Source organism: Galeopterus variegatus, unplaced genomic scaffold (genome assembly GCF_000696425.1).
Source record: "Galeopterus variegatus unplaced genomic scaffold, G_variegatus-3.0.2 Scaffold456, whole genome shotgun sequence".
In the NCBI taxonomy this organism is placed as follows: Eukaryota; Metazoa; Chordata; class Mammalia; order Dermoptera; family Cynocephalidae; genus Galeopterus; species Galeopterus variegatus.
In genome coordinates, this window is record NW_007726567.1 from 400,229 (window position 1) to 427,897 (window position 27,669).

General features: G+C 35.6%; 1 protein-coding gene across 3 annotated transcripts in view; it reads left to right on the forward strand.

Moving 5' to 3' along the window:
- Window positions 1-27,669, forward strand: part of MECOM (MDS1 and EVI1 complex locus) — a 301,600-nt gene that overhangs the window by 255,794 nt on the left and 18,137 nt on the right. For 2 of the 3 annotated variants that reach the window (XM_008568988.1, XM_008568990.1), the window contains exons 4-9: window positions 2,438-2,651; window positions 8,262-8,409; window positions 9,656-9,809; window positions 14,416-15,772; window positions 18,825-18,912; window positions 23,794-23,820. In XM_008568988.1, coding sequence (XP_008567210.1) covers window positions 2,438-2,651; window positions 8,262-8,409; window positions 9,656-9,809; window positions 14,416-15,772; window positions 18,825-18,912; window positions 23,794-23,820 — 1,988 coding nt within the window. The remainder of the gene's footprint in view (window positions 1-2,437; window positions 2,652-8,261; window positions 8,410-9,655; window positions 9,810-14,415; window positions 15,773-18,824; window positions 18,913-23,793; window positions 23,821-27,669) is intronic. The other variant, XM_008568989.1, reaches the window with a different exon arrangement.

Below are 27,669 nucleotides of genomic sequence, written 5' to 3' on the forward strand. Positions count from 1 at the left end.
GGATTAAACATATATAAGTTACAAATAGTTTTAAATTTTGTATTTTTCTCTTTCTCCTTCTTGTTTCTCCTAATATAAAGTGATTTAGTGCAACATAATCTAATGGTGCTTTTAGAGTATTCTATAGCTGGAAGGGCTACTGGGAAAGGTTACCTCTCCCAACCTACCAGAGAGGTAGGCTGAGCTGCATTCTGCCTCTTTGTAGGTTACAGCACTTGTATTCATTTTCCTCCTGGAAACTTTAACATGCAAATGGATTTAGAAACCCAATCAGCCTGGTGGAGTTTGAGCCTGAATGAGGAGTCTGGCCCAATGGGAAAGGTCTCTTTGGCAGTGGAAGTGCTTACATGATTAAAAATGAAATAGTCCTTCTCTGGTAAAATGCTTCTTTCATCTGTGAATGTTAGATCTAAAAAAGTTTTCAAACCATTAGTTTTTGAAATATAATGGATTAATTTACTACTCCCAAAAGACCTAAATAGTAGTTACTATTCTTTTTTTGAGGCTGCCATTCATAAATTATCTTCCTTGATCTTGAATCCACCAGTTGCTCATCCATTTTACAGATAGAGAAACTGAGGCTAACTAAGGCTAAGTAAACTGGCCAAGATTGCATGGCTAGTAAGTGGTAGAGTCAGCATTCAAACCAAGGTCTTTATTGTCCCTGATGCTCAGGCCTTTTCCATATATTATGTGGCCTGAAGGTTCTGTTTGTGTTCGGACTCCTGGCTGAGATCCTAAATACAGATCTGAAATATATGAATTTTGTAACAGACTGTAGAAAACATTTCTCTTAACTAGTTAATTTCATTGAAAATCCTATCTTTAGAGCTGAGGTGGTTTATTTTAGAATACCTCCCTCCTCTTTAACCCTCTGCATCCAAAGTTGACAAACTGTTGAATCGACATACTCATTTCTTTACCTTTCTGGCCCCACTGTTATTGGTTTAGTTTAAACTAACCAGTGTCTTGTGTGGATTACAGCAGTGGTGTCCCATTTGGCCTCTGCTTGCTTTCTCACACTGCAGCTGGGGGAAATTCTTCTAAAAACCAAGTCTGAATATGCCTTGGCTTTCCAACTTTCAGTGGCTTTCCATTCCCTTCTTAATATGGACCTAAAAAGCCCCCAGTGACCTTGTCACCCTCTCTCACTTCATTTCCCACCCCTCCCCTACATGCACCCTGTAAACCTGTTATGCTTCCCCCATTTATCGCATTTTACCTGGCTGGTTCTTATACATTACAAAGCCTTTCTGAACCTCTTTCCCCCAGATTAAATGGATCAGGCATGTTCTTCTGGGCTCCTTCAGGACCTGTGCATGCACCTGTCATAAAATGTATCACAGTCTGTTCATTCACATGTGTATCCCCTTGAGTTTCTGACATATTCATCCCTAGCAAAATGCCTAGCATTAGGTAGGTCGCTAAAATATTCCCTCAAAAACATTGAGTCAATGAACAACTGAAGAATATCATCTTCCTTGGCTATAGGTCTATAAAACAGGGATTGTGTGTCATGTTGTCTGCTTTGGGTGTTTCTCAGCATTGTGAGCTGAAATAATTGTGTCTGTGTGATCTGTGCAGAGTGTGGCCTCGTGGCTCGGGTTAAAAGCTAAGAAAATGGAAAGAATAGAAACAGTACCATCCCTACCTGATACTTTATAATCTTGTTATCTCTGGTCCCCACCACTACCATTTACTTATCTTATTGATTTAAAGTGCAAATTCATGATATGTCTGGTATTTAACAAATCTATGCCAATTAGCATCAACTCTGGGGGACCAAAAATTAGCCTAGAAGGGTACTAAAAACATCCTGGGTCCCATTATAAGTGATGATGAATGTTAAAGCATTTCCAAGTTTACTTAAGTTTACAGGCTTAAGCATGAGTCACACAGGGGCTCCGTGTCCCATGTGCCTCCAGGTAACATGGCATTGGCATAGTGAGAAGTGTATAGAGCAGAGATGGGTTCAAATTTTGACACAACCACTTAAATCTATATTCCCTGACTGATTACTTAACTTCACCAAGTCCCAATACCCTCACCTGACAATTGGGATTAAAAATCAGATCTATAATTCCTCATAGTCAGGTTTTAAGGAATATCAATCATCAATGTACAGGGTTGAGAAAATAGATGATGCTCAGTACATGGTAATTATTACATTTAGTATCCTCTGAACCTCGAAAGATTTAGTCATGAAGTTTTGTCTGTTCCGGAGGATATACTGCAGCCACAGTAATTGCTATGTTACTGCTCCAGGCTGTGTCCTGATTCTTTACATATATCATTTCTAATCTACCTTAAAGTTGATGTGTTGGAAATGACAATCAAATGATTTCTGTTATGTCTTGTATAATTCAGTAAGACTGGCTGGTTTGTGGTGGCACTTCCTGGCCACCTAAACCTAGTAACACCTGAATTGTTTTCACAGAAGAACGGCAATATCGCTGTGAGGACTGTGACCAGCTCTTTGAATCTAAGGCTGAACTAGCAGATCACCAGAAGTTTCCGTGCACTAGTCACTCAGCGTTTTCAATGGTGGAAGAGGACTTTCAACAAAAACTCGAAAGCGAGAATGATCTCCGAGAGATACACTCAATCCAGGAGTGTAAGGAGTGTGACCAAGTTTTTCCTGATTTGCAAAGGTTAGAAATGGCATGTTGCACCACAAAACTTGTGTATTTACTCTGCAATAAAATGTTATGCTGAATTTTGAGAATTTATGCACATGTGAAATTTGGAACTGCATTGAGCTGGACAAATGTGCTAATGACATGTTCAGAAATCATTTTTCCCTGGACTTTCTCATCTGTAAAATATTTACAGTGAGGTTGTAATTAATTATTTTGATGTCAGGTAGAAAATAATGTTGTTTTATTATCTAAGTAGTGCTATTGGGAACTGAAGTCTTACCTTTAAAGTAAATCATGACTTAGAGAAAAACTTGAGAGTGTTGGAACAAAAATGATGCTAATTAAAGTAATGATATGCCAAAAACCAGAAAAGTTACCTCTAGAAATATGTAGATGATTAAAAAGAGACTGGATCTTGTATTCACTTAATGAAAGATAGATGATCTTTTCATAGAGCAGTGTAACTTGTGGATTCAATTTCAACTATTTGTCTAAACTGCACATATATAGAGAAAAATAAAAGGAGTGTATTCAATTTCCTAAAGTATTGAATTTCCTAAAAGGAAAAGCATGAATATGGTAAGCTAGATGATAATATTTAATACTTATTTGTAACAAAATGAAAATTGTATTTCAGTGATATATTAACTTTTTGAATTTAATTCACAAACTTTTTAAAAAAACTTATTTCTATCAAACAAAACAACAACTCTGGAACCTAGTGTTTGGGAACTATATTAATACTTATTTGTAACAAAATGAAAATTGTATTTCAGTGATATATTAACTTTTTGAATTTAATTCACAAACTTTTTTAAAAAACTTATTTCTATCAAACAAAACAACAACTCTGGAACCTAGTGTTTGGGAACTATATTGATAATCATGTTACAAAGTGATCTTTAAGATCAGAAAAGTATATAACCAGCTAATAGGATTTTTGTGTGTTTGTTTCTATCTAATAGTTTTTGCCTTGGTCCACAAACAATTTTAGTAATTGTATTCATTACTTTGCTTTTAAATCTGGAAATGATCCTTGGAACCTGTAATCAGAATTTCAGATGAACAGAACATCGTTGTACTTACATGACAATGGTAGTATATCAACTGCTTTGCTCAAGAATGTGCATTACTCAGAGTTTGTCTTGGACACTCCACCTATTTCAGTTTACCATTTTGCTTCCTTTCTTTCCTTTGTGGCTCCTTTTCATCTCCGTTTATTGCCCTGCATCCTCTTCTCCTGGTTGGGCCTCTTTTAGGAAAGGATTTCATATAGTAGTCATTCACATTAAGGCATAAGTGACTTAAAAGACACTATGTATAACCCCTTCCTTTAGGAGATTGAGTCAAAAGAATGAATCTCTAGCTCTGAAAATTCAGACCTAATTTAGCTATTAGAGAGAAAACGTTTTGGGGAATAAGAGGGCTTTCCCAGAACCCTTTAAATTCATCTCTGCTACTTAATATAAATATACATAGAGAATAAATCTGTTATATATGCTTGGTAAAATGTGGATTTGGAATAAAAACAGTCACAGCGTGTTCTTTAAATATAATCATGCCTAAATTAAAAAGAAACAAATGAAATTAATAAATATCAATGAGTAAAAAAAGTACACTGTAAAGCAATATCTCTAGTATCAGAAATTAAGTATATTTCCTTTAATTTTGTTATAAAAATAATGGACAACACTATAAAGCAAAAATTGAAAGGCTAAACACTAAAATGTAATTCTTACTTCCTAATAGAGGTGTATAGCAATACTTCTTAGGTGGAAGAAGCTACTTTATTTGCCTAGCCGTAAGATTAAAACTAAGTCAACTCTATTTTACGTTGAAATTAGCTGTCATTTTAGTTGACTTAGTCACGCAGTGAAAAACAATAAGGAAACATAGTTATCTGGCAGTGGGTAAACTCTCAAAACTTACTTTTTGGTGTGTGTCTGTAGAAAATGGATAAAGCATGTCACTATGCAACTGAATGTCAATCCTCCAATTGATATTTTCGGTTATAAATTATATAATTTAGCCACACGCAGAACCTACATTCTCTAAATATTTCCCATTTTATTGAATGGTATATCGGTTCTTTATATTTTAAACAAATGAAAATTCCTTTCTTGGCATGATATGTTCTTCTGTAACTTCTATGTAAAATCTTGAGAAAAGAATGCAAAAAAAAAAGAGGCAGAAAGAATCAGAGGTTAATGTGCAAAAGATGAAAAGAACCGAAAAAAACCCAGAAGTCTGAGCGAAGTTCTATGAATTGGGATAGACTACTATGAGAAGTGGAGAAGTCTCGCTAATGACTGCCTAGTTTGATTCTGTTTACGAGAGCACTGCACATTTGCTTTTGTGAGAATGACTTGCCGTTTTTTTCCTTTTATCACTGATTAGCTGACAGCCAATAATGCCATGGAACAATATGGATTTTCTGCTAGATTAGGAGAAGCAGAGAAAGGACAATTTCTCTTGGTTTGCAATCTGTTTTATCCCCTAAGTGCAGTTTACTTTATTACTCTTAGAAGTAAACCATTCCCTTGGAATTAGGGGAAGGAATAAGACTCCATGTATAGGCCAATCTTTTGCCATTGGATTTTAGGGTTTATGATCTGACATACAGTATATTAGAATATACATCAAAAAATAGCTTGCCTTCACGGGTTGCTAAGGACGGACAGTGGGAATTTCAATCTGTGTAATGATTTTGGAGAATGTCCCTGATTCAGTTCAATGTTAACTGCAGTTGTTGATATCTCTCTCTTAACTCTTTTATTAACATTTCAACTTTTGTAACAGAGGATTACAGATTGTAAATAAAGATAGGGCCTGTCTTATGACTCCACACACCCGTACTCTCCTGGTACCTTTTGTTCATGGTGATATCGCCACTTGTGCTCAAATAGAATAGCATTTCCAACTTGGCTGACTCATGGGGCAGGAAAAATAAGTTCACCTGCTGGTATGAATAGAGTTGTAGAGAGGAAGCTGAGGAAGACAAAAAGTGTGGGAAAGGCATTTCTCATTTGCCAAGATATGAGAATGAGCATGTCATTTTCTTATAAACACTCCCACTCATACAGTCCACACAAGCACTAGGTGATATATCCTAGGCACACAAAGGTCTTAATTGATACTCACATTTAGAGTATTAATCTTACAGAGAAATAAACCATGGAAAAGAAAGAGCATTTGCATGATTGGTAGTTTGTGGGGTTTTTTGTCTGTTTAAAATAACTTTTTACTATGCAAAGTTTCAAATATGCACAAAATCAGAGAAGATGGTATTAAAAAATCCCCATATGTTCTGTTTTAATTATTATCACAAAAAGTCTATCTTGTCTCAGCTATATCTGTTTTGGATTATTTGAAACAAGTCCTAGACATTATATCATTCTATTCATAAATAGTTCAGTATGTGTCTATAGAAAGTAAGGTCTCTTATAAAACATAAGTTCAATCCCATACTATAAGAATAATAATTCCTTAATATTATCAAATATCCAGTCAGAGTTCAAATTTCCCTAGTTATCTCATAATTTTTAGAGTTTTTTGTTTGAATTAAGATCAAAATAAGGTCCATACATAACAATTGGTTGGCAAGTCTAATTTTTGTTCTCTCTTTCTTATTCTCTCATTACAATTTATTTATAGAAAACTATAGAAGAAGCCTAGTTATTTTTCCTGTAGCATTTCCTCCAGTCTGGATTCTGCTTCTTATATCCCCCTGGTGTTGTTTAACATCTTTCTCCATCTCCTCTATTTCCTATAAACTCGTAGGTATATCCCAAGTCTTAGCTGGAATTTAAGTTCAATGTTTTAGCAAGAATACTTTTTGATGATGTTTTTTATTTCAATCAGGAGGCATGTAATGAATTGCCTAAATTCATTAATTCTTTAGAGATGTAAAATAAGTGTATTCTAATTCTATCATTCTTTTATTGTTTGTTATCTGGATTAATTCTATGTAGAGAAACTACCCTCATTTTCTGTTTGGTCACCCTGAAGCACAGTTTTTATAGGAAAAGTAGGGCATGCACGTGAGTTTTTTTTCCCTTTATTTACTAATTTTCAGAATTCAGCATCCTCCAAGGGTCACCGGTGAGATTCTGTTTGTGTTTTGAATATCATTATGATTAAAGGACTTACTATTCTCAGTGGACATCTCTTCATGTGGCCACCCTAATTCTTTCTAAAGCATCTATAACTTTCTTGCTTTTTGCTATAACAAGATGTTCAAGGCTCATCTTGTGAATTTCATGTTTTAGATTTGAAATAGGCTATTTCCCTAAGGAGCTCTGGTTATATTACTTTGGGGTAGTATCCTGGTGTGTTATGTGTGTATGTATTTAATCAGCAAAAATGTGGCAGACATCTTTTTTGCTATAACAAGATGTTCAAGGCTCATCTTGTGAATTTCATGTTTTAGATTTGAAATAGGCTATTTCCCTAAGGAGCTCTGGTTATATTACTTGGGGGTAGTATCCTGGTGTGTTATGTGTGTATGTATTTAATCAGCAAAAATGTGGCAGACATCTTTTATCACAGTAACCCATTATCTATAATATTTGCTTTTCATTACATGTATGTAGATTTCATATACAAATTTAGAAAAGGGAGGACAGCATTTGAGATGGGAAAACATTCTAAACTTTAAAACATAGAAAAACTATGCTTATTGGATACTTCTAACATGTTTTTCTTTTAGGGGTCTTAATAGTGCATCCATTTAAAATATTATATACTTTCTTTCCTCTCTATATAGATATAAATATGTGTGTATATATCTATATACATACACACATATCTGTGCATCTGTTCATCCGTCCATCCATCCATCCATCCATCCATCCATCCATCCATCCATCCATCCATCCATCCATCCCAGGGTCATATTGGGAAGTTGCTTGTTGAATAGTTAGCTTGCAGTTTACTTTCCCATATTATAACATGGATAGAAAGAAAAGTACTTTAAAAAATTTTTTTATTCAAAGCATTCTAACATTTACTTGTATGTATTTGTGGGGTACAGTGTGTTGTTTCAATACATGCATATACTGTGCAATGATTCGCTTAGGGTAGACAGCACAGTTTTGTACCCGTTAGGCCACCACTTAGCTCAGTTGTTAGAGCGCAGTGTGATAAGAACAGGGTCAACGGTTTGGATCCCTGTACCAGCCAGCTGCCAAAGGTACTTTTTTGAATCTAGGGGTTATATACATCAGACAGAATACCTGCCTACATGTTCTTAAACATGTTCATAACATGTTCTGTTTAGGCTTCTGTGTTTGAATTAAGCAAGTGTTCGCAACACACATTGGTGTTAGAATTGTGTAGCGAATCCAGAACTAGATGTAGTGCATTGTTTACCATGCTCCTAAATAGGCAGGTAATTTCCGCTCGCTGTATCAGATTTATTTTCTAAGAACAGGGGCAAATCTCTGTATTGGTGAGAGACACCGTCTAAGAAATAATAAAATGTACTTTTGTCTGTCCAAGTCTTTTTCTTCTCTTTCCTCCTTTTTTCTCTAATTGCCAATTGTATTAGTAATAAAATGACGTTCTGCTTATGAATGCATTCTTTGTCACCATGTCTTATTAAATCAATTGTTCTCTTAACAGCCTGGAGAAACACATGTTGTCACATACTGAAGAGAGGGAATACAAGTGTGATCAGTGTCCCAAGGCATTTAACTGGAAGTCCAATTTAATTCGCCACCAGATGTCACATGACAGTGGAAAGCACTATGAATGTGAAAACTGTGCCAAGGTACAGTGAATTTGTAGGCTACTTGGCTTCTCTGTCATCCTGCTCTCTCTTAATTCATCACTTGCTATGATATGTAAAAACAAGCCTTGAGAGGGAAACTATAAATATCTTGAGAAAAGTACACTGAGTGTTGTATGCTAAAAGGCATTAGCAGAGTGTATAAAAACACTTCTTGGGTATCCTTTTATTTTTGTAAGAGAGGAAGTGAGGCTTAATGGTGAGTTCCAGAACTAGGTGTCAGACATCCTTGGTAAATTCCTGGTTCTGCTACTGACTTGCCAGTGTGGGGTTATTTTATAGTGTTATGGAGAATGAAAATTTTATCCAGTGCACATTGCTGATTTTTTTTAATAGCAATTTGTGAGGAAGTCACATAAAGTTTCTGAATGCCTGTTCAGAAAGCACGGGAGACTCCTGCGCTTGCAGATTTTTCCACCCAAGTCCTCACCATAAATCATGACTTGGTTCTAAGTAAAAGTATAGAACCTCTGTCTTAGTGGTCAGTGCTAAACAACGTAAGAGTGAAATGGAAGTGCTCAACTTAGACCATAACTGTGATCGACAGTAACAGTAATTCACATATTTTTATTTTCATGTTTCTTAATTAACTCAAAGATGTCTTAGTGTCATTAAAGTTGATTTCTATTTCCAAAACCTTTTCATAGCATTTGAATACCTTTTCTCATGCCAGCGGAAATTGTGACATTTGAAATAATCTTTAGGGATGATTTGCTCCTGGCTGTATCGGGTGACTTCATCATTTTGTTTGTTTTTAACACAACATCCAAAGGAATGTATTTAGTTTGCCAGTAACTTTCTGAAATGCAGTGCTAGAATTAAACCCCTAGGGAAACTCTTTGAATAGATTTGGGGTACTTTAGTCAAAATTACCCAATTTTTGTACATAATGTGTCTCTATTTAAAGAGTGGAAATAGCCCACCAGTTTTAATAATGGCACGGCCGACATTTTATTATTCAACTCCAGTCACTCTACATGGGATCAAAAAGGCTTTGAATAGTGCCATTATTTTGTTCAACTGATACCAGTGGATACTCCATGCAAAGGATAGAGAGCTGAATAATTTACAGTTCCTATCCTAGAGGAAAGTACACTCTGGAAATATGACTTTCTTTTGGACTTTGGGGAAAACAAATAAACAAAATTCCTTCTTGAGACATCCCTGGTCTTCTTTATTGTGTCCTTGAATTAAGTTTCTTGATTAATCAGTACTCATTTCCTAGCAGGTTTTCACGGACCCTAGCAACCTTCAGCGGCACATTCGCTCTCAGCATGTTGGTGCCCGGGCCCACGCGTGCCCGGAATGCGGCAAAACATTTGCCACTTCGTCGGGCCTCAAACAACACAAGCACATCCACAGCAGTGTGAAGCCCTTTATCTGTAAGTTTTTAACACTCCAGCCCTCCTTTCCGCATCTGTCTCTCCTACAAAACACACTGTGATCAGGAGAGTGGTCACACATGGCCATTGAGGGGTCGCTGTATTAGCTATTTATGGTCCAATCCAGTAGGGCTACTTTCTGTTACAAGACTGTCTTCTATAACCAGATTCATGGTATTTTTGTCTACAATCCCTGGGGTGTTTCCTTTTACATGTACACATGGCCATTGAGGGGTCGCTGTATTAGCTATTTATGGTCCAATCCAGTAGGGCTACTTTCTGTTACAAGACTATCTTCTATAACCAGATTCATGGTATTTTTGTCTACAATCCCTGGGGTGTTTCCTTTTACATGAAATCAATAACAGGTAGAGAAAAGAGAAGTCATTAAATAATGAAAGAGAAGCCTCCCCAGGTTGTAGGATTTAATCGAGACAGAGATTTGTCTCACACTGTAAATATTCATGGCTTTGTAAAACAGCAAATAACAGATAGCACTGAATAAGACAAAGTGATTAAAAACCTGTTCTGGATCAGAAAGAGCTGGAAGAACCCTGCCTGGCAAGTACGCTATGACTGTGTATGTGTGCGAGTGTGTGTTTATGGAGACAGAGAGGGGAATAAAATACTCTTTAATCTACCCATTGTTGTCAATCACAGGCTTTGGATCGGTAGTTCTCTGTTACTTGAAAAGCAGAACATTTTCACTTTGATGCTGGATGCGCTGCTTCTCTTATGCACTGCACTGAAGCAAATTTACAGGCAGTGTACTTTCAGGGGACATCCAACCTGACCACCTACTTAGAACATCCCTGTACGGAGCACTTCAGTAACACACTTCAAACAAAGTAAAACTCAGCCCTCATTTGCTTCTACTTCCCACCCCACTCCTGTTCTCTGTATTGTGCTGAAATAGTTCATGAGGAAAGTCAGTAGTTCTTAGGCCATCTGGGCAACAACTCTGGGCTTCTTTTGATCCATTGCTCAGCCAGGCATATAAATACAGAGACTCATTGAGTTGTACTATAAACTTCAAGACTGATTTTGGATCCAGATACAAATAGAATTGGTTGACACATACTCAGCACTTGGCAAAACCTCTTACTTGGGAACCTCTTGGAAAACAGTTTTTCTGACAAATACCCAGATGGTTTGCAGTAGATGTATGTGACACTGCCGTAGGACCTGATGGAAAAAAACCTAATTTTGAGTGCCAACATGGAAATGCCAGAGACCAACTCTCCTCTTCTTTGCCTTGACACAGCCTTCTCTTGTGCTTCCAAACACCAAGAGAGCTTTTCTTTCCTTTTCCAGTGTACATTAGAGTCCTGTTTTGCTCGTATGTTCTTTTCTCCGAGTGGAATGAAGAGGACTAGCAGACAAACAAAAGGGTGCTTAGTCTCCCATGGGGAAGTTCTGTTAAAAATCATGGGAAATAAAGTGTACAATAGAAATTTTAGACTTCTTGTCTAAAAAACGCACTCCTGACTGTAGGTCATAATGCACTGAAAATGTACTTGGAAGTGCTATCAGCATACTGTATTAAATAGTTCATTTATTTCTGATTTCTCAGAAATAAATTTTAGTAAGTATTATTAGGTTTGGGTGTGAAAAAAAAAGTGGAATAGACCACAAGGAATTCTGGTCACCAATTTAATGCTCTTTCTATTATTTGAAATAAAAGTCAGAAAATATAGACTCCTATCATCTAAGATTCTGGGATCTGGAATTTTTAATTGTGTGGAAGTCAAGTGTTTCACTTTAAAGTGCCTTAGGGGGTCCCTTTCTAATCAGATTGCATAAAGTATTTCCCATGAATGTATTTTCAGTAATTATTGGTAAATTTAAATAGCAGATGGCATTCTTCAAATATAAAACCTGACATAGAATCATGGAGTAATTATGAATAATAGCCATATAATTTCAGAACAAAAGAGTTTAAGGATCAGGAGGTGGTGTGGAGACTGGAGTGGAGGAGGTTCATCTAGAGCTGATATCTGTTTCTCACCAGAAGGCCACACACCACGTTTTACCCCCACTGGTGTGTTTACGGCAACTGTCTCTTATTACAGTGTGCCCCCAAGCTTGAGCCCAAAGTCACCAGCGCTAAGGTAATTACTCACTGCCTTTACAGAAACCTCCAGCCTTCCCAAATAGAAACCACATGCTCTAATAGGCTGAATATATTCAAAATGCCCCTTAATTTGTTTAATAAGTAGAAAAATGCAACGTTAACTGCTGGCTAATTCCTTACCACTAAGGAAATTACAGCAGAGTATAGACTTCAACATCAATTGAACCAGTTTACCTGGAGGCCTGGTAGTTTGTGTTGTGCCAGACGAGGCCTTCAAGTGCTGAAAGCAAAGACTGCCTAAGGAAACATCCCAGATTCTATGTTCTTGAGACCAGACGCAGATACTCATCCCTGTAACAAAAGGTACAACCAGTAAAGTCAAATGTGCCTTCTGTTACTCCCATATAGAGAAGCTCTTGATTTTCTTAAAGACATCCAGCTATATGAAAGAAGTATAGAGAGAGAAACACCTCCTTGCCAGAAAGTCTCAAGCCTTTCCAAAACTTATGCCTTGGTTGCATACCCATCAAGGCATTTTCTTAATGCCTTTTCATGCCCAGAGGACAGGTGTTACTTTCTTAATGAGTATATTTTTGTAATTCTAACGATGTTTTATTTACTATTTCTTGTTATTGTTCATAGCTGAATACTAGATTTAGTGAAAGTCTGTTTCTACCCTCTCCATCATGTGATTTTAATTGCTGTATAAAATAATTTAAGTAATATGTATATTTATTGTGTATGATTAAATAGTATATACTTTTAAAGCAGACTCTGGTAGGATAATTTGAAATCACCAACATCTTCTCTTCCCATTAAAATGTATGTTACATCCTCTACAATATTATGAAACATCCCACCATTGAACGCTCTTTTAATATTACCAACCACATTGATATATGCAATACAGTTTAGCCTTTAGTAGTAAAAGAAATAGATATGAAATCACTTGGTGCTTCCTGTTTGGATGTGTGTGGGATAATCCAAGTTCTGGGTGAGTTTTGCCTGACTGAAGGTCTATAAAATCTCCTCTGCATGAGGTGTTTGTTTGTTTGTTTGTTTGTTTTAAGTTATTGCTTTCATTTAGGAGCCCAACCATTCTGCACTTAAAGGCAGCATCACATGAAAGCAATAAATGTTGCATTTTCTCTTCAATTTAATTTCTTAAAATAAATGTATTTCAACAATTACCAACAAGGTAGATCATGTTTCTGCATGTATTAAACATGCACAGAAGCATTAAAGTAAGCTCACACATAAAGTGACTCATCCCCAGTAAAATAAAATAAAGGATCTGATGCTTAGGAAACTGATACTGTAATCCTGCTGGACTGTAGTGTGAGCGGGATTCGTACCTCGCAAAGGAGTTCTTAGGGGTTACAAAGTTTGGTCTTAAAATATACTTAGCTATGTAAGGAGGGAGACATTCTACTTTATTGACAATTTGTTGGTGAAGAGGGTCAGTTTGCAGCCGTGCCCACTGCTGTGTCTTTCTCTCTGGATTAGAGCTTGCCCAGCATTCTCCACCGCTTACCATAGTCTGCTGCAACACATAGAAGTCAAGCCCTGAGATAACCGGCAAAGATATGACAACACGTGGACATGTTTCCCAAGGACGCGGGTTTCATAAATGCAGGAAGGTTAGCACAGCCACTGGTGTGAGGGGAAGTCAGAGGACGTGATCATAGTTCATGGGAACCAGCAATGCAGGATGGGCTACATTCAATTTAGTTTCCTTTGCAGGCTTAAAATAGAGCCATTGTAAATTATGTCAGTCTTTCTCAAATCATGAAAATGATTGTTAAAAAAGTCTCAGAATACACAATGTGCATTGTTGTGTGGCTTTGATGTGTGAATGATGAGAGCGTATGATATAATTCCAATTAAATAATGGTAGAGCAGTCACAGGCTTTTTCCCCAAGGGGAAAGGTAATAAAGGGGAAGTTTGTGGTCTAGGGGAAGGTGGTTTTGTTTTGTTTTGATGCCTAGAAAATAGAATTCTTTAAGTGGTCTAAAATCTTAAGGGGGTTCCTGTTATGTTTCATAGAAGTTTGTGGTCTAGGGGAAGGTGGTTTTGTTTTGTTTTGATACCTAGAAAATAGAATTCTTTAAGTGGTCTAAAATCTTAAGGGGGTTCCTGTTATGTTTCATACTAAAAACATATTAAGACTTTCATTTTTAAGATTCTACTTGTATAGTTTTGGTGTGGGGAATCAATGCATGCTGGAATTTGACTTTTCCATAAATATTTGAAATACATAGATATTATGCAAAATATTGTACAGTGGGGATGACAAAATATTTATATATATATGAGATATTTGTGCTGCTTCAAGACATTTGTCAGGTTGGATGCCTTGCTTTGGAATCTAGTGAAATGGGGTTTTCTGTGTTTGGAGCACCCAGATTGGTGCCTCCAACATCTTTTCCTGGCTTCCTAATTGACATTTTGGGTAAACCAATTGTGATACTTGCTAAATTCAGAAGCAATTGCCATAAAGCCTGAGATTCTCTTTTGTTGTTTGCACACAGGTGAGGTCTGCCATAAATCCTATACTCAGTTTTCAAACCTTTGTCGTCATAAGCGCATGCATGCTGATTGCAGAACCCAAATCAAGTGCAAAGACTGTGGACAAATGTTCAGCACTACGTCTTCCTTAAATAAACACAGGAGGTTTTGTGAGGGCAAGAACCATTTTGCGGCAGGTGGATTTTTTGGCCAAGGCATTTCACTTCCTGGAACCCCAGCTATGGATAAAACGTCCATGGTTAATATGAGTCATGCCAACCCGGGCCTTGCTGACTATTTTGGTGCCAATAGGCATCCTGCTGGTCTTACCTTTCCAACAGCTCCTGGATTTTCTTTTAGCTTCCCTGGTCTGTTTCCTTCCGGCTTGTACCACAGGCCTCCTTTGATACCTGCTAGTTCTCCTGTTAAAGGACTATCAAGTACTGAACAGACAAACAAAAGTCAAAGTCCCCTCATGACACATCCTCAGATACTGCCAGCTACACAGGATATTTTGAAGGCACTATCTAAACACCCACCTGTAGGGGACAATAAGCCAGTGGAGCTCCAGCCCGAGAGGTCCTCTGAAGAGAGGCCCCTTGAGAAAATCAGTGACCAGTCAGAGAGTAGTGACCTTGATGATGTCAGTACACCAAGTGGCAGTGACCTGGAAACAACCTCGGGCTCTGATCTGGAAAGTGACATTGAAAGTGATAAAGAGAAATTTAAAGAAAATGGTAAAATGTTCAAAGACAAAGTAAGCCCTCTTCAGAATCTGGCTTCAATAAATAATAAGAAAGAATACAGCAATCATTCCATTTTCTCACCATCTTTAGAGGAGCAAACTGCCGTGTCAGGAGCTGTGAATGATTCTATAAAGGCTATTGCTTCTATTGCTGAAAAATACTTTGGTTCAACAGGACTGGTGGGGCTGCAAGACAAAAAAGTTGGAGCTTTACCTTACCCTTCCATGTTTCCCCTCCCATTTTTTCCAGCATTCTCTCAATCAATGTACCCATTTCCTGATAGAGACTTGAGATCGTTACCTTTGAAAATGGAACCCCAATCACCAAGCGAAGTAAAGAAACTGCAGAAAGGATGCTCTGAGTCCCCCTTTGACCTCACCACTAAGAGAAAGGATGAGAAGCCCTTGACTCCAGTCCCCTCCAAGCCTCCAGCGACACCTGCCACAAGCCAAGACCAGCCGCTGGATCTAAGTATGGGCAGTAGGAGTAGAGCCAGTGGGACAAAGTTGACTGAGCCTCGAAAAAACCATGTGTTTGGGGAAAAGAAAGGAAGCAGCGTGGAACCAAGACCGGCTGCAGATGGTTCCTTGCAGCATGCAAGACCCACTCCTTTCTTTATGGACCCTATTTACAGGTAAGGGTGGATGGGAGATGAATAAATATGAACAGATGCACAAAAGGTAGTTTTTACACTATAAAGCTACAAGTTTTTAACAAATCGTTTTTAATAATTATTATAATAGAACAGATTGATGTAGTGAATTCATTTTTATTCAGAAAGTTGGCTCAATAGGTTTGGACTTATTTCTAGATGTCTCTGAAGTTGCGGGGTTGGACTAGGCCCACAGAATTTTTTTCCCTGGACAATAAGTTTATTTTTAAACACATTTTTTTTTGGAGTGGAAAATATGGGAAAGTCATGTTTAAAGCAAATTTTCAAGTAGGGGAAGAATGAAGCTCCTGAAGGATTGATGCAAATATGTATGTGTACTTAACTGGGTTAGATTATTTGGAATAAGATGGGATGTAGAACAGCAAGATTCTACTCTTTGCTAACCTACCAATACATCCTTAGTAAGTACTGGTCATTGTCTGTTTCTGAATAAATCACTTAGGAGTTCCAAGAAAATGAAATATTAATCACAAAAACATGTTTTGTATGTAATGTGGGTTGTTGGCTTTAAAAACATGTCTCTGTTTAGTGCCTTCATTATATGGTTTCTTTTGATGTATCCAAAAATTCTTTGGGCGAAACTTACATGTTTAATAAAAGGCTTCTTCCACAGTATTCTGTAACACTAACTTGACCATTCAAGGTGATTTAGTTTTTATCAGCACCGCACTCTCCCGAGTGAGCGACGGGCCGGCCCTTGATTTAGTTTTTAAATACTAGTTTTCTTTAAATGCTATAAATAACAATTTTTACACTGATTACATATTTTAAATAATACCAAGCATTTTCACACTTTCTTATTCAGATCTTGAACATTGTTAAGAGTTCATGGAATATGTGGATAATTTTTTATTGAACTTATTTATGATGAGAGTTTTTTTATATTTTGCCTACTTCTCTTTTATAAAGAGAAGATTTTATACTGTTCTTTTATTCAGAAATATTTATTGAGTTCCTGTTGCTTAATAGGTCCTAGGGCTGCAAATTCTTTTCACTTAAAACCCTTCTCCTACCTATATTATCTACAAAGCATTAATAAAGAAACATTGCCAGTATGTGAAGTGAACCCCCATTTGAACATCACAAGGGGAGTAAAAGAGGATAATACAGAAATATCTCAGTGCTATCAGTACCATATTTGGGCACTTTTTTCAATTTTTATATTTTAATTCCTATGTCAATTCCATGAATCCCTACACGTGCTATGTAGATTGGCCTAAATATAGAATATAAGTCTCTGATAAACATTTACACATTTCCAGAAAGGTTTTATGTCCAGTTCAGCAACATATCTCAGTCTTTGGTGAAAATAATTAATAGTTTCCACATTTGTTAGACTTTCTTTCTTTCTCTCTTACCCTCCCCCAATGGCAACGGGCTTCCAGTTCATCCACATATTCACAGCATTCCTCCCCATCACCTGCTAACATTCCTCTTACTCTGACCTCCATCTTCTCTCCGGTGTTTCAGTCTCCATTAACGCTTGTCATTTTATCAAACTCATTAAAAACCTAAACCCAAGCCTGCGTTGAAATCTCAGCCTTCCCATATCCTAGGCTTTTTTTCTTTCACCCATAAAATGGGTATAACATCACCTATTCCAATAAGTGAAATCATATATGCAAAACACAGCATCTATAAAATTTCAAGAAGTGGTAGCTATTTTTATGTGTTTTAATTCTGTTTTAAATGTATATGTATACAACAGTTTTTAAAAGAAAATTGCCAACAGTTGGTAAAAGAAATTAATTCAGCTCATGATATCATTTCCGTATGTGCTTAATGGAAAATAGAGTGACAAACATTTCTAAAGCAGAAGGGATATATAGGTAAGTTTTATATGTCTCTGTCTTCCTGAGCCCCTTCTCACCACCCCTCCCACCTGCCCTCTTTATCAGCAATGGCATCCAGATTGTGTGTATATGTACAAGGGGTCTTTACAAAGTTCATGGAAAGATTGTATCATATTTTTTTATTATTATTTTTTAATTTAATTTTATTTTGTCAATATACAATGTGATTGATTATCGTGGCTCATTACCAAAACCTCCCTTCCTCCTCCCTGTCTACCCCTCCCAACAACCTCATATCTGTTCGCTTGTCGTATCGACTTCAAGGAATTGTGATTGTTGTGTCTTCTTCCCTCTCCCACCCCCAGTTTACTTGTATATTTATTTATTTATTTTCAGCTCCCACAAAGAAGTGAGAACATGTGATATTTCTCTTTCTGTGCCTGACTTATTTCACTGTGTATCATATTTTAATTATATTTTTCCATGAACTTTTTGAAGATCTTATGTGTATATATATATACTCATATATATATACATACATACATAAACACACATATGTATATACATACATGCACATGTATATATCTTTGATTATACCTCAAAGAGTGGCTAGCAGAGTACATAGTATTCTTGGAAACTCCCTTGCTATCATTGGCAAATATGGAAGAAATTTAATGAATATTTGGGGGAATACCTTCCTGGTAGAAAATTGCTTTAATTTTTGACAATAGCCCTGTCCTCATGATTTCAAAATCACCACACATTCTTTTTTTTAAAATTTATTTTTAATTGAAACATAATTGATTGTACATATCTGTGGGAAACAGTGTTGAATATCAATATCTGTGTGTAATATGTGCTCCTCAAATCAGGATAATTACTATATTTATCATTACACAATGTAGTCATACCAGCCGTTCTTAATCTACATTTGAAGAGGAATTTGTGACAAATGCCTCAAATTTAGTGACTCCTCATTTTTCCATATTTCCTCATTATTATTACCAGTCCATTCAGTAGGATTTTTCCATTATTAATAAGACCTTCTTCCTTTGTGCATCTAGTATTCAAGAACTGAACAGACGTCTTTGTATTTTTATTAGTGTGCTTTCCAGAAACCTACCATTTGCTTTATTGTTAGGTGTTTTAAATGTCAGCGATTATGTAGTGATTGATATGTGAGACCGATTCATCTCCAAAATCTAATTTTAACCTTTCAGAGTAGAGAAAAGGAAACTAACTGACCCACTTGAAGCTTTAAAAGAGAAATACTTGAGACCTTCTCCAGGATTCTTGTTTCACCCACAAGTAAGTACATCAAATTTGAGATTTCAAGCTTGTAAAGTAACATGTTGATCCTGAAAAGCAGGTGCAAAGAAATGAAAGAAATCTCGAGAACATTAGGATTTCCTATGACGCTGGTGTGGAAGAACACAGGAAATTCTAGCAGAATTAAAACCCAAGCTCTTAAAAGAAAAAGAAATTATTATACCTGAAAAATTACATGGTTTTGGTGTTAAATTATTGTCTGCTATTAACTACTTACTGAGCCAAAGTGCATTTTGGAGTAAGCACTCAGTTAAGAATATATTGAAGTTGTCTTTTGCTTTTAATTGTTGCTGATACTAAAAAGTGGATTATATTATGACTCGTCCCAAATTTACAAAGGTCATTCCTGTTCTTTTAGTGCTTAGATAAAAACAGGAAATGAGTCTACCTGACAAGTTGTTACCATACAGGGTGAAGGAATTTATCTAGAGACCACTGGGCATTCCAGCAAAGTTCTGTAATTGCACAAGAATTCACCACAATGCACAGAGCTATTTTTTGAATGGAGTGTATCCATTTATCAAAATATATACAGTTTCTCATTGCAAGGAAAATACAAAGCAGTGTTATCTAATTGATTCATCTCTGTGTCCTTTCATATTTGGTCATGTTTTTAAAAAACTGGTTTACATATTAATCAACCTCTGAAGAACTGTACTGAAAGAACAAATATATAAACATCTTGAATCTGGTTTCTTAATTTACATTTTATTTTGTTTTTGTTTAAATGATACAAGCTCTGATCTTTATAGATGCCAAAATTTTTATGAAAATGCTTTGAAAGCAGAGTAAACTAATTTGTTTTGTTGCAATAAGTTCAAACCAAAAATGATGGTCCTCTAATAAAATTGGTGAAAATTCATGCAAGCTGTCTTATAGAAAGCTATGAGGTAATGAAATTAATTCATCTTGGGATATGATTCTTTTTTTCCCTCTCTGTTACCTCTTCACTTTTTCAAGTACCTTCCCAAAGTCCTGAGCAGAGATTATGAGAGTAGAAATACAATCTCCTGGGTGAGTTGGAGAAATCTATTGTTGCTCAAAAATTCTCACTTTATTTCAAACTGAGAAAATATATGATAGAATATTAAAAGTTTTAGAAACATTCCAGTTAAGTATTAATTTTATATAGGAAAACTAAGAAACGATATAACTGACTTAATTTCTTTATAGAAAAGAAGCAAGTTCTAAGACAGTAAATGTTTATCAGGGACTTATACTGTATATTTAGGCTGATCTAAATAGCACATGAAGGGTTTCATGGGCTAATAAACCTGACCATAATATGCATTTGTTTCAGATACTGAACAGAAAGTACATCTGTCTTGATAACTTCCTTTCTAATTATAATCTTTAAAAATGATCTTTTAATCTTTTAAAATTAATCTTTTAAAAAAGGTATGTAATATTTATAAACATTTAATTACAACAATTAAATTATTTTTATATTCTGATAATCTTTAAAAGTCTCATAATAAACCATTTTAAAATTGAGTGACATAGGTACATGGTGTAATGGAAAAAAAAACTAAGACTGGGATTCAGTGTCTCTGAGCAACTAAGTCTATTTGGATCTCAGTTTTCTTATCTGTAAAATGAGTTTGGTGTAAGGTCCCTATCCACTCTGAAATTCAAAGATTTCTGGCTACCCAAGGTAAATTTACTGATTCAGAAGATTTTGTTTACTAAAAACTATATGTGCATGCAGCTATTATAAATATAGTATGTACCTATTTTTAAATGAAGTAATATGAGACAATATGTTATATTTTAAAATTTCCAAAGTTAATGAAGGATCACAAAAGATAAGGCATGTGGCCAGTACTTGGAGCTCAGCAATCATTTCTTCAGATCTTCACAAACATGCCTGTGAGAGCAACCAGCAGAGTATATTTCCTTCCCACACTAGAATGTCATGTCATGGTGGAAGGGACTGCCTATTACTACTGCATGTTGCTCTTAGACCAGGACCTGAGAGTAACAATCAAAATATTTAAGACCTGGCGTATCACAAATACCCACCAATTAGGGTGGCGTCCTACCACTCTGGAGACCATTGTACCAATTGTTAATGGTTTATTTGCTGCAGAGTGGAACTGTCTGAGGGGTATTTGGGAAAGAGTCCAGAGAAGAATGGGAACATTCAAGGTGCTTAGAACATAGGCTGTTTACCAGCTACTACAGAAATAGTTCATTGTTTTCATAACCATCATGGCTGATTTAATGTGTAATGCTATGTATTGCTGGGATGCAGGTGGGGGGAGCTTGGGTTCTCCTCCATTTTTACCAGATCTTCAGACCAAATGATCTGTTCTTTCAGAAAATCTGCCTCAAATGTCCCAAAATTACAGCAGATTTTTTTTGTTTGGTTTTTGTCAAGTGCTATATCAATTCTATCTTAGCCTTAAAGATCTTATCAAGGTAGATCTTAGTAAGATCTACCTTAAAACAAACAAACAAAAACCTAACTGGTATTTGGAGCTAGAAGTAACTTCTCCACAACTTGTTTCACTGTTTATTAGCAAAAGTGCTTAGGTTTTAAAAAATGTAGTTAATCTCTCAGAGCCTTCTCCATCAGTGTAATGAGAATATCCCTCTCAGCCTTTCCAGGGTGGCTGTAACGATCAGCATTTATGTACATAACATGTTTAGCATTGTGTTTGGCATATGGAAAGACCTAAATGAAAAGAGCTCTTATTAACGGATACAGATGCTTTCCATTGTTAATATCAAAGAATGTTGGTAAAATGCCCTGCTCCCATTCCCTGAGCCTATTTTCTGTGCCAGGGCTATGCCATGTATCTTGGAGTACTTAGAAAGATGCTTGCTGTGTTCATGGCACAACCTTACTGGGCAGCGGTAAGGATGGCACAGAGCAAGGACAAAACAGAAGGACTTGGCTCTGCTCCCAGTGTTGCCATGATTTCATAGCTAAAGTGTTTGTGTAAGGCCATTCATTCCTTCATTTTCCATTTAAAGTATATTGGTGCAAATCACATGGTCCTTCTGGGCTTCTAGATCTTCATCTTTAAATGGAAATAAGATTTGCCCTAGCTATTTCTCAGGATTATTATAATAAAGAGGAGATCATGTTCTCAATGCTTCAGGGAAAAGATATAAACAGATATAGAAGTGCTTTGTAGTGGTATTCTCTCGGCAAGTCTGATTTTACAAGTTTTTGTGTATCTTTGTATTCTACCCAGTACATTCCTCCCCAGTCCACAATCTCTAATCAATGATAAGGAACACCTCAATAAATATTGAATTTTATTGAAAGATTATTAGACCATCTACTGCCTTTTGAAATAATAATATATATTTTTAAATTGTAAAAACTTAAAAGACACATGAACACATACATCAAAATTAAAAGATACATGCTCAGGGTCTAAATTTCTCTCAGTTCAATTCTTAAAAAAGAATGTTTGCTTTATCAGACCACCATTAGCCTTCCATTTTTCTCTTATAAATAAGTTAGTTTACTGTAAGGGAGAAATAAGCATCGTTGAGGCTCTTTCTGGATACATGGTTGAAAATTATTGATGGTGTCCATAGTTTTGATTATAATTTTGAAAAGGAGATGATGTACACAAATAGGTAAGAAGATGGAAGGAATAGTATGAGTATTACCATGTGATCTCTGGAATGTCATTTCATTGATTTCTATTTTGGATACTTGCATTCACATTGGTAGCTCATTTAACTGCCATAGAAATCATTTGGCAATTACCCTATTGTAAAACTCGCTGTTATTCCTAGGTTTGATTTTCCTATACTTTTAGTATTATTTTTGGTTATGTAAAATAATGTTTGTTATGTTTTGGAAACACTCCCACTCCCATTTACACATTTTATTTTCAAGTGTTTGGCTTTGTGTATGTCCGCAAGAAAGACTCTCTTTTACTTAAATTTCTATCTTTTATTCAGTCCATTACACTTCCTTTCTTTTAAATTGTTTGATTATCCTGTTACTAAAGTTCCAAGGAACGAGGTATGAGTTAGTGTTTTGCCAAGTTAACATTTATATATTGATGTGAAAAGCACTTAAGTCTTTCTGCCCTTCTTTTATTTGCTTTCAACAAGTACTACCTATTGTTATAAATTCCTTTTGTGATAATACTTTTATCCTTTAAAAACTATGTATCTTCCTTATTAAAGATGACCAAACTTATGAAAACAAGATAGATATCCCCTTAACCAAGCAAAATGATATTTCTAAGGGTATAACCTTTGTGTTTCCTGGAAGAGCTTCTAATTCACTGAAGTTTTCCCCAGTAAATCTTGTCATAAGTCATCATAAATGATTAAACCTTTTTAATTCCTTTAATTAATGTTCTTAAATATTCTGACTGCTGTTGGTCTGAATCCCATACTACTAAAAGTCAAGTGGTGAATTTCAAGAACATTATCTTTTTGTTACTCAAAGATTCACATTAGAGTAAATATTTTGTGTTATTAACACTATAAAAATGCAGGAGGTTTTATTTTTGCAGAATATTGCTTCATTTTTAGTTATTAAAGTAAAATTTAGAGATATTGTTTTGCAATGAGTAATAGCAGATAAAAAGGAAGCATCTACTTAGCTATAAGATTTGGTAGTAGATAGTGTTTAGCTTTCTTGGAAAGAGCATTCTGGTTTATAACCTCGACTCTAAAATTTAATTTAGGTAAATAGAGGAAACTCAGATGTATTATTATAAAAATATTTAATCTTTATTTCCAAAGCTTTTACTCAAGGTACAGTTAAATTATAAGCAAAAATTACTAAGTTAGTATAAATGTTAATTTCTCAAAGGATAGCTTGTAATAAATTACCAACACAGAAGTAATTTCTTGTTTTTGTTTCAATTTTGCTCCCAGTTCCAACTGCCTGATCAGAGAACTTGGGTAAGTTTCCTACTTATATTTTTAACTAAAGTAATGTAGCATTAAAAAGAAAATAGCTTACATTCTAAATTGCTGTACAGACATAAAGAATTCTGAGCCCCTTTCCATTAAATAATATGGCATCAGCAGACAGTTTCCCTGCTCTGTCAAGCTGCATAATTCTTTCAGTTATAACTGGACATTTATTGAGGTATAAATTGTTTACAGAACTATTTTTTTTGATAAATCTGGCCCATTCCACATGGTTATACCTTGATGTGGAACTCTTTTTGGACACCTGGGAGCTCGTTGTTAAAAGTGGCTTTAGAATGGGGTCACTAAGACACTGTTATTGGGGGAGGCCTGTATCAGCATGTTAAAAGTACATTTGATAAAGCCTTCTAAAGGATAAAACCTGAACTTATGTGCAGACACAGGCAGCATTGAAATTCAGATCCATATATCCCAAGGCAGAAACTGATTCTGGCTATTTGGAGAAATAAAACTAAATGTTTAAAAATCCATATTTAACTAGTAAATAGATTTTTTAGCAATGGGTCTCACTTTCTCAACTTTCAGTTACTATTTCCAGATATAGTTAGTTTCAGTTAGTGATACTAGGGGACAGCTTTATTTTTATTGGGGAGGACATTCGGAATACAAAGAATACTACCTTTTCATCCCCAAAATAAAACTTGGTCAATGGAAATAACATGTATTACAGAATTTCCTCTAAGTACACATTCTTTTACTCTTCTCTTCTTCACTCAAAATTATGCTGCTTTCTGAGGACTAGGCAAAATCTTGGGATATAATTCAGCTGTCCTTTTAAAGCCACTGTATAGTTACATATAAATTAATTTTAGTTGGAGCACTTTAGCCCTGACCTATTTCCTCTAGCTGATGTTAGTTGTTCTGTACCAGAAATTCCTCTGTTTTATCTCTTTCATGGAATATGTGACAAATTTTGATTTTTCTCATTCTGATATTTTCACATTTTTTATTTCAAAATTATGAAAGTATTTATTGAGAGAGACGGAGAGAGAGAGACCCACTACCTGAGGCAAAGTTGTGCAGTAAACGGGTTGTTCTGTAATTATCCTGGCTTGGTTTTCCGGTGTTCCTCCTCTGCCTTTTCTGGTAGAGATCTGTCCTGAGTATTGCATCTAATGGTCTTCACCCCTTTGAAGGTACAGTATGACTTTGCTAGTAGCTATGTGAGTACTTCAAAAAATTCATGGAAAGATTTGCATTATCTTTTAATTCCATTTTTCCTCAAACTTTTTGAAGTACCTATGTATATTGTCAGCTGCTTGAAGCTTAGGGTGTTACACCCCTGTTACATACATGGCCGATGATTCTTCTACCAGCTTACAAAGCCAATTTATATTGTAAGTTAGACTCTCCTTATAATATGACAGCATAGCAACTGTTATTGCAAAGCTTTGGAAACACTCTCACTCCCATTTTATTGAGTCACAGGTTTTTCAGAGCTGTGATTTACATTTGTATTATAAAGCAGACATTAGTGGGAAATATTAAAGATATATGTTTATGATTCTTAGAGGTAAAAAAAAAAACTAAGTGATTTTATAATCATGACTGCTGAATGTGATACATAGAGTGAGACAGAGAGCTGTGATTTACATTTGTATTATAAAGCAGACATTAGTGGGAAATATTAAAGATATATGTTTATGATTCTTAGAGGTAAAAAAAAAACTAAGTGATTTTATAATCATGACTGCTGAATGTGATACATAGAGTGAGACAGCCATAAAATATGAGTATTTACTTCTCCCCCAAATGACCATGGTTTTAAGATTTCTCAAGATTATCAAGTGAATAAATATAGAAAACTACCAAATCTACAAACTTTCCCATCATAAGTTATTTATGAAAAGTTAGTTATTTTATGATAAAGGCATGTGTAATCTAATTTGTGAAACATTAGGTCACATAATTCATGGTGCCATTGGACATATCATTTCATATAATCAGGTTGTCACTTTAATAGTTTTAATGAGAAACTCTTTTATGTCATCAATTACTGGCTGCCAGATAATAAATGTTAAGCTGAGTGCTTAGGACTCAGTTGATGATATCTTGCCTCCTGAAATGTTTTTAGAAAGGCTATTTGACTAGAGAGATAGCTACATTTTTTGGTAGGAGCTAGGGAATTGTGTCTAAATATTAGTTTGCGTCAGGATAAAGTTAATAGCCTCTTGGGGACTAGAAGGGGGTGAAACAACTTCCTCTTGCAGACATCTGGCTGCAGATACCATCGACAACTATTATATATGTAAATAAAAATTACTTTCCATAGAAAAAACTGTCACTTACTGTTCTGAGATTAGCCTATGACATGAATAGGTCACAGGGCAATACATTTCTAAAATATATGATTGAACTTTTCCCCCCTTTATTTTTCCCATTCTCAGCAAATTTCTTACTCATAGTAGTACACATTGCCCTTTTCATTGTAGTTTTCATAATTGAAAAAATATAGCTAGATTCTATTCTATTTATCCCAATTTATCTTGATTTTTGAAAAAACAAGTCAGGCTTTAAAATGAATTTCAAAACTTACTACTTCTCCTGTAAAATATATGTTATTTCTGGAGGAACATCACATCAGTCAGCCCAGATAGCAAGAGAACATTAGGGTTTTGATCCATTGGCTAGATAAAGCTCATCTTAATCCTATACCTTATCCTAAGGTATAGATAGGCCTGATGTTGGTAATAGAACTGCTAATCTACCCCAAGTGGCAGATGGCCAAATTACTTCAATCTACCCTAAAGGGGAAACTTATTCTTTCTAACTGTGCTATAAGGCAAGTCTTAGGAAGTTGAAAGTAAGGATTCAATGAAGGCTTTTATCTTGTTTCAGTGGTTGCTAGCTGGGTAGAAACTGGTGTATATGTGTCCATGTGTGTATGTGTGTGGCATTAATAGTTGCCCTCAGCTTACTTCCCATCTTCTTTCCCTTCCCGCATTCCCATGTAATTCTCTTCATTTGACACAAAGCCAAAGGTGGGGGTGTCGTATAAGAGAGGCTACTTAGGTAACCCCTATTCTTTTTCCTATTATCTTTAAGAAGGTCGTTACTTAGCCATCAAGCCCATAATATATTTTCTTGTTTCTTGATGATTTCCCCAAATTGAAACATTTTGAGGTAAAGTAATCACAGTGATCTTTCTTCAAAAGGAGCTAGCTATTAGCAGCTACTAAAGCAAGACACATTTCTCAACAGCCAATTGCTCTCAAATAACTTGAAGGACTTGTAGTTTATGTGTGCTAGAGATGAAAGCTGAGAATAATAATAGTCATGAGTAAGCTATTTTCCATATAAGAGGAAAAGTATTTCTATAAGATATATTGCTGCAGAAATCTGAGTATGTCAGCAGGGCGGACACTCAAATGATTTAAAACTGCTAGATAATGAAACTTTACTCTAATATTAAATGCACATAAATAAAACATTTATAATCACCAACCATGTACTTACTATTCTTCCCAATAAATACATGCAATCATGACCCTTATCCTTGCTTGTTACTGCTAATCAGCTTGAAGGGCAGAGGTCATTTTTCAGTCAGACAATTTATTCCACAGTAGATGGAATATCAAAATGATCAATTAGAAGAAATAAATGCAAATAAAATAGTATCATAAAATGTTTCTGGATTGATTTTTAATAAACAAAAGTCAAAGTAATATGAAAATGCTAATGCTCTAGCTAGAAGGGGATAATGACCATATCCTGCAGAGACAGAATTTCTTCTAACCCCTCTAAGCAGCATCATCATTCCATATCTCTGCCCTGTGATCAGTATGTGTCAAAATCCTTCATAGTGACAAATGTGCT